We start from the raw sequence: 8213 nt of genomic DNA, 5'->3' as shown, positions 1-8213 counted from the left end.
ACAGGCACTGAAGGCACAGTGAAGCTGTATCACCTGCCATTCGGGAGAGTGTAATTTGGTTGTTAAGTAACCATGGTAACATAGAAAAAGAAGCTACTCCAGGGCAGGTGGAGTCTGTGCACAGGATTATTCTGTTATTGCTGAATAAGCCAACAGGGGGGACAGCCTTGAAGTTGTCCCTGTTTGTAATGGCCTGTAAAAATAAGGAAAACCACATGTCCAACATTAGCAGCATCATTTCAGAGGCTTGAGGTAGCAAGCAGCAGAAAGGGAAAGTTTCACTTCACTTTATCAGTTCAACCTGAAAGTCTGGAAGCCGCCCTTTTGGTTCTTTCTTTTCTTTTTGCACCACTAAACCAATTTTCAGCCATTTTGGCTTTCCAAAATACTATTTGTGGTGTACAAAAGGTTGTTGGAACAATAATGGATGTATGTGGTATGGAGTGAATGCATGTGAACGTATGTGAATGTAGAAAGTTCATTGTTGAGGCCTTTATTCTTCTTCTGATCAGTATGAGCCCATAATGTTGCTATTTCCATGCAGCTATTTTACAGATTTTATCCTTGTTCCGAAAACCCAGGTGCATGCTTTTCTCCTGAACATGGCATCATTTTTTTGTGTCACCAACAACAGCTGGCTTTGCTCTCTTTCCCAAATCATAATGTTTACTAAGAAATTCAATAAATTACACATATTCATTTTCTTCAACTCTGCAGAACATTTATGGTGGGAATTGTAGTCCAAACATAATGTAACATTGTGGTTTGGTGTATTCTGCATGAAAGGGATGAAAGTAACAGCAGGGGGAGATAAAGGTCCTGTTGAACTGGACAACCAGTACGCCATAGTTCTGCTCCTGTTCATGTCTGTGTTGGTAGCACAGTGTCATGACAGTATCTCATATCATTTATTAATGTAGCCTGATAGATATGCAGATGAGAGATAACACTACTTTAACTCTGGATGAACTTGAGCTTGTTTTTATCTGTGCGTGTGTGCGTGTGTGTTATTAACCTCCGATATCGTCCTCTAAACACACGTTCACCCTTTCAGCAAGACACTTTGACACACATGAGTAAAAGTATAATTACACAACGCTTAAAAAGTCATTCTCTTTTGGGTCAATTTGAGACTTTTCAACCAGAGAAAGCAAAATAATCCCCCCCAAAAAATAACAATTTAATCAACAATTTAATGTTTCTACTCTTCACAATCAATTATTGAATTATAAACAATGTCCAATCAAGCAATCCTAATCATTTCAGTGCTCAGACTGGAAACTTGTCCAGTGAGTCATAAAATTTAATATAGCAATAATTCAGCTCCTGTCAGCAGCTGTCTATTTTCAGAAAGACCTTTAACGGGAAATCTTCTGGTTTCAGCCTTTTTATTGCTTAGTTCCATGATTTCAGTAAAAAGGGAACTACACAGTTGCAAGTGTGTGAGGTGTTGAAGACAAACTATATAACTGCACTCACAACTCAGACCTTGACCCACGACATTGGAGCCTTGTTTGGTAAGATCACTGTTTTTTATTGAGCTACACTTTGACACAAAAAACGGTTTGACTTGGCATTCATGATTTGTTTTACAGCATTTCCTGGAATGTGTGTTGTGAATTTTAATAATTTTTTGAACTGAATTATTTTAAAAACTTTTCATGAAGTGAACGGGATATTTTATTTATGTAGTCATTTGTAAATTGTTACAAATGACTACATGTAGTAGTTTGAGCAATGTCATGCAGTCACTTGGTTTAACTGTGTATCTTTCATGCTTGCAGATCATGGCTGTCAATAACACTTGTTCAATTGGAAATTACTCCAATGACACAAACAGATGTTTGGACCCCAGCTCCTCTCATGGTCAGGTCTGGGGGCTGACACTCTTCTTTCTCCTGCTTGTGATTGTAGCTGGTGTAATCATGTACAAATACCACAGTAAAATCATGTTGCCGTTTGGACGTACAAGAAGCCAGAAGAAGGAGGACTTTACAGAGCCGGCACACGTTGATTCCCACCAGTATACCAGTATGACAGAACATTCAATAGGACAGACCCCTATCTATGAAAACTTGACAACTCAAACTACTGGATACAACAGGTGCTCAGAGAGCAGGTAAGCTGTACTTGAAGTATTTTCATACTTTCAGTTTTTAGTCAAACGGTTTCACCTTTTTAGACCAATTTAGAAGAAATGTTGAGGCTGAAATGTCATATATGAAACTGCAGCGGCTCAAAAAAGAAATACGGAAACAGATGAAGAAACATTGTGTGTGCAGCGTGAATTTCCCCATGTTGCACAGTCTTGCTGTATTATATGCACACAGTTTGGCTGACATCTGGAGGCGATATCTTCTTCTTTTGTTTCCTACGATTTAAAGTCTATTAATCAAACGTGCCAGCTGATGACTCAGTGCTGGAGTTTTTGCCTGAGCAAAAATAGAAACTGGGGAAAGGAAATCCACACAGTTTACATAATATTTGTCTTGTGTCACAATGGTTTTACATCAGAAAATTGCTTTCTGATAGGAACATTATCCGCTACACTTGTTGTTTCACCGCAGGTTGTCCAGTCAACATGAAGAGGATTTGTACTTGCAGTGTGATATACCAGATGATGCAATATACAGCAATGATCCAGCATGCAACCTCTCCATCCTCCCAGACTACCAAGAAGAAGACGTGTATATTATGCCAGATTCATGATAAGAAACATCTCTATTCACATCTGCATGTTTTTACTCTATTTACTACATTGATCATTGTATAAATGTATATTTTTATAAGGCCAAAATATGCTGTTGCTTTTTGATACATACTGTAGTGTCTATATATGCAGTATACAGTATTTCAAAGATATATTTCATTATTGTACATCATCTATAACGTTAGGAATGGAATAATATGCATAAATTGTTACATATGTTTTCTTATATTTTGCTGTTTTTACACATCTTTGGTTGCTGCTATTTTTGGCACAGTGCATTTAAGATTGTATTGGACTTGCTGCACAAATAACCACATTTTGAAAACAATCCAAGTTAATCAATTTCATGATAAGATCTGATTGTTTTATGGCATTCTCTGGATACGTCTGGAAATACTGATGAATCACTTTTAATTTTGACCTTAAGTGTGAGCGATTTCTTCACCCTTCTGTGGTAATGTCATGCATGTATTCTGCTGTCCTTGTTTGCATTTTTGCGTTTGGCCCTCCATTAGATTTAGAAACATTTTAGCAGCAGAGAAAATGTATATTTAAGTGTTGTTGTTTTCTTGTAATAGTTTTAAACAGGTTTAAAATAAAACATCTACAAATACAAATAGCTTTTTTAATACACTGAAAAACTGAAAAGAGGTATGTGAATGTGGAAATATGCTCCACGTGTAAGCGCATGCCTTAGTATGTAGACATATGCACTTATATGCGTGGATGGGTATAGTATTCATTATGTTTTATAGAATAGTTTCCATTTATTGAGGTTCTTTATGTGATCAATAAACATTTGCCATTAGCACATTTTGAATATTTATCAGCCTCAAAGTCTGTCATGGGAGGCCACTGTTTACAGCAGCTGCATCACTGATATAGGTCACAATGATTTCATTGAATTAATTCTGTTTGAACAGTGAAACTTATTTTGTTGCTCTGCGTGGTCACCATAAAAAATGTTCTAGAAATTATTTTAAAATTTACATTTTAAAAATGTACAAGTCATGGATTTATATATAAGTTTATGAAGATGAAACACAAACAACACAATATTGGACAATACTAATATAAGAAAAAACAACAACTGAACAATTTAAATTGTCTCTAAGAACATTTTGCAGTTTGCATTTGAATTTGGAATTTGGATTTGAATCTGGATAAATGACAAACCATCCTGTTCCCTCTAATTATTTTAGCCAATAGCCACCTGTTCCATGTGTCTTATTAGGTTTTACAATACTTTTTAAAATACTGTAAATGCAGACAAGACGTACACTGCAAAAATTCACATTTTTATATATGGTATGTGCCAAAAAACACGAAAACATTTAACAAGTACACCATCAAGACTTGCGAAACAGAAGAGACTCACAAAGAGGATGTGAAAATCTTTCTGACCATGTAGCATAGATGAAATCCTATTTACTCTTATTGTACTATAAAAGATCTTAACGGGAGAGAGAGATAGAGTACAGAATAAGAGGTGTTATTCGTGCTTCTCTGGACTTCTAATGGCATAAGATGATGCTTTTATTTTTGATTTTGTTTCCTGTCATCCCGCATTTCATTTCAGTAACCGTTTTCCAGGAAGGCGAGGAACCAGGAGAAAGCCAAATACCAGAGGCTAATGAGTTCATGCTGTCTATCTTAGATTAGGCACAGAAGGGCTTGATAAACACTTTCCCCAATTCTTTCATACTTGTATACTTTGGGTGGTACTGCAACTCAGGACCTTTCAGAATCTAAGATTGAAGACCTTTACATTCACCCACAGTTGTGTAATAACTGAGGATGTCATCCCTGAAACAAAGAGTAACAGGATAAAAACAAAGAATTGAATGAGCAGATACTGGGCACAGGTCTAAACCTACCAACAGAAAAGTGTAATTACAGCTAGCATTTGTGTCTGCAGCTCTGATTAATCACCTATTTATTAATCTGCCTATTTAATCAGTCGACCAGGGTCACTCAATATGCCCCACCCTTTAATACATCTACTTTATTAATTGTAAAACAACATATGCTCATATTTAAGTGACCTTTACTCATACAAAGATAAAAACTTTTAAATACTCATTAGGGGTGGTGGTGTCACTTCTTGGAATAATTACTATAACACTATAAACATTTCAGCGGAACTTGCTGCCAATTTCCGTTCTCTCCAGTTCACTCACCAAATATTACGCTCATCATGGTGCTCTCTTTATTACTATTAAACTCCAAAACCTCGAGCCGCACTTTGGCGTCTTATGAGCTCCTTTGCCACTGTGAATAATTTTTTCTTGTCTTGGCGATCATACTTATCGTAGGATATCTCACATTATTATTTGTTCTTTTTCTAATAACTTATCTCAACAGCACTTAAAATCAAACATTACAACAACAAGCTGTGATAATCTGTAATGAAAATGCATTTACAGTATCGTCGTAGATATGTAATCTGAACAGTCTGGAGTTTACACAACAAGCAGCTTTTTTTGTTTTTGCAAATTCCCATTTTCCCTGTCAAATTAAACTAACAATTCTGTTAGTTTTGTTCTTTAACCAGCCGGTCAAGGCCACAGTGAACACGAGGTCATTAATGGGAAATAGAAGTTATCATAGCTTGACAAGCTGATTTGTCTGGAACACCCTGGCCTTCGTAATCTACAGTGGTTGGTAGTATTTCCGTGGATAAATGACAAATATGAGAAAATATCATGCTCATGTGTTTATTATGAAATGTACATGTTGATATATTCAAGTGCAACAGTTCAGCATGAATAAATCAGAACATTTATTTTTGGTCTTCGTATATTGAAATATATAAGACAAACAAAATAACTACGGTACTTTAAATAATAAATGGCAATAAAATTCCATAGTAAGTAGTACTAAAATATGCTGTAACATAAAACAATAACAAAACACAAATATTAGTTTAGGACCATAAATAGAACTTAAAATAAATAATGTTAAAAAGTTATGAATGGACAGATCTACTGCTTGATCCACAGTGCAAAACAAAACAGTGGATCTGTGCAGCAGTAACATGTTTTTTTATCTTCAAAATAAAGTAATAGTGGATAATTGCAATTGTAATTTAGTTAACCAGCGAAAAACACTACATATGCGGCACTGATAAAATGTAAATTTAAGAACACGTCTTTGTTTTTGTTTTTTACACCATGTAACATATTTTTCTAGTGGCAATGCTCTCCCAAATGTTAGGGTTTAAAGTAAAAAAAAAAGAAAAATCCACTTGCATTTTTTTTCCTCAGGCACAGTGACATTTACTGACAATCAAGTCATTGAAAGGAGTTAGCTTCAACTTTCCCCTACTGTCATAGTGCATGAGGACCATGGGCTCGTAGGCAGCCGGCACGCAGCAGGGGCGAGGGGTCTCTCCTTTGGTAATCTGGTGCAGCCGAGACTTCACCTGCGTGTGCATGCTTGCCGGCTTGTAGTTGTGGGGGCAGGTGCCGTCACAGAAATGCATCGTGTACTCAGCTGGGGCCACCACCCAGTCTGTCCAGTCGATGTCTTTGAAGGACACGGTGATGGACTTCCGGCAGCACCATCCTTGTTCATCGCAGACATCTTCCTTGTTGGAGCGAGGCAGCCTCTTCTTCCGGGCTGGTTTGGGCTGGTTTGTGAGGCCCAACTCCAGCGAAATCGTTGGATTTACCTTCAGGGCATCTTTTCCACCCACAACTATCCCTACATCCACAACCAGTGCCTGACCGTCGTCAGTCCTCATCCACTTCTCCACCTCAGGGCTAATGTCCAGCATCACATCTTGAGTGCTTGACACATTGGCATGGACTGGTGAGTCTATGTGTGTCCATGCAGCAGAGTTTATCGGCTTCCTCCTGTCGACTTTAACTTGAACCTCTCGTCTTACCTCAGGCTGAACTGAAGTGGGTTTGTTTAAAACCTGCCTGGAAATCTTCAGCTCAGCCCGAACTAGTGTCACTTCAGTCTGGATATTGGGGTTCTTATGGAAAACAGCTCTGTACCACTGCATGCATTGACCTGACTGTGGGTGTTCTCCCCTCCGAAGCACTTTTTTTGGCTCCACTAAAGAAAACACAAAAACAAAGAAAGGCATCATTAGAACCAAAGTTGGCAACATCCTGTAATGATTTGACAAAATACATTCAGTCAACATCTTAGCATGGAACAACTGGGAGCAGGAAAAAAGTTGCTCTTTTGCTCTTTTGTCATTGATGACAATAATAAAAACATGTGTTCAAAGTGTAACATCACGTACAAGGTGTGTCTGTCACGCTCATAATTTCTAAAAGCTTGTAGGAATGTGTTTGATGGCTATAGATTCTATTTCCAACCATTCGCATAAGTTTAATCTCTGCACAGATAAATTCCAGGAAATCAGACATCTTTACCTGGAGCAAGAAGTATAGGGACAGAAGTTATTTATAGTCTTCACAACCACACCGGCACAATAGCTTTTGTCTGCGTAAGGTAAGGTGGAGGTAAACTCACACTGCAAGATTTCATGAACTAGTTATGAGATGTTCATTCCTGCTCCCACTCACACTTTCCAACTTTCACATCAGTCGTTTAAGTGTGACAATGGCTAAATTAGGCCTAAATGGCTTCCTGACATCTCCCTATCTAACAAATATCTCACCTGTAGCTGGAAAGAGCACAGTAGACATGGTGGATTGCCAGGTTTCCCTCATCGTCTGGCTGGAGTTTCCTCTCATCTCTCTCAGTTTTTCCCTGTAGAGCTTATACATCGCCCTCAGCTCTTCCTCCGAGGCCTTTTGGGTTGGCCTGGGCCCCTTGTCCATACCCAATGAGCTGAGGATCCCCGTCTTCACCGCCTCCAGAAGCAGGACCCTCTGGCTGTCCATTCTGTCCACATCAGGTGTGCCTTCGTGGGCCATGTGAGGCCGGCTCTCCCCTGAGCTGGAGAAGGAGACGAGGAGCAGCAGCGTGCAGGAGATGAGTGTGAGTGATCTGACCATGGTGTGCCTGCCTGATAGGTTTGGTTTGAGAGTGCAGCAGTGTTTGTCCATGTTATGAATGAAATTCTTGACATGCTTTTATTTATAGAGCTTCTGTGTTGCCACACCCCTGGTTAGTCAGGTGAGCCTGTGATGGGCTCAGCTAAGGCCATATCTCATTATGTAGCAACATTTTTCAGCATTGTATTATGTGTTAACAACATGTGACCTAAGAAATTAGAAATCTGTGATATTTATTCGAACATTTACAGCTTTTTTTCCCCATTTTATTATGCGTCACCTAATCAAATAAATGACCATATACGTCTTACAGTGACTAGTTCTAAGGAGGGGGGCAATGGGCAATTACATTATCTCCTCGAGGGTTAATAATGATAATGTGATAGTTTATTGATCACTATAAGGCTGTGTCTCTCTGCTCCCTTGCAACTCTGCCAAGTATGGTCAGAGGTCAGGATCAATTACAGACCAAAGAGCGACTTAGAGTCTTGTTCACTAGCCCACAAGGTGCTGAAACCTGGGAA

At 38.5% G+C, this 8213-nt stretch overlaps 1 protein-coding gene and 1 long non-coding RNA gene across 2 annotated transcripts; one reads left to right on the top strand and one right to left on the bottom strand.

Annotated features, from left to right (window-relative positions):
- The first annotated feature begins 1365 nt into the window (after window positions 1-1365).
- Window positions 1366-3526, top strand: LOC122887237. The gene is made up of 3 exons (XR_006380497.1): window positions 1366-1517; window positions 1785-2119; window positions 2568-3526. It is a non-coding gene; the product is annotated as an uncharacterized LOC122887237 (long non-coding RNA).
- Window positions 3527-5413: 1887 nt separating this feature from the next.
- On the bottom strand, window positions 5414-7739 carry LOC122887233 (growth/differentiation factor 8). The gene is made up of 2 exons (XM_044220242.1): window positions 7350-7739; window positions 5414-6775 (listed from the first exon to the last, which is right to left on the bottom strand). Exons 1-2 carry the CDS (start codon window positions 7687-7689, stop codon window positions 5973-5975), a joined length of 1143 nt encoding a protein of 380 aa, XP_044076177.1. The 5' UTR covers window positions 7690-7739; the 3' UTR covers window positions 5414-5972.
- Between the last annotated feature and the right edge of the window lie 474 nt (window positions 7740-8213).

This window comes from Siniperca chuatsi, linkage group LG13 (assembly GCF_020085105.1).
Source record: "Siniperca chuatsi isolate FFG_IHB_CAS linkage group LG13, ASM2008510v1, whole genome shotgun sequence".
Classification (NCBI taxonomy): domain Eukaryota; kingdom Metazoa; phylum Chordata; class Actinopteri; order Centrarchiformes; family Sinipercidae; genus Siniperca; species Siniperca chuatsi.
This window is presented reverse-complemented; position numbering and strand designations above follow the sequence as displayed.

Excerpts from the sequence above, each read along its gene's own strand:
- LOC122887233 (XM_044220242.1), bottom strand. The coding sequence starts at position 7,689 with ATGGTCAGATCACTCACACTCATCTCCTGCACGCTGCTGCTCCTCGTC. Across the intron at positions 6,776-7,349 it reads TGTGCTCTTTCCAGCTACAG|TGGAGCCAAAAAAAGTGCTT; the intron begins GTGAGATATTTG and ends TGTTTTCTTTAG.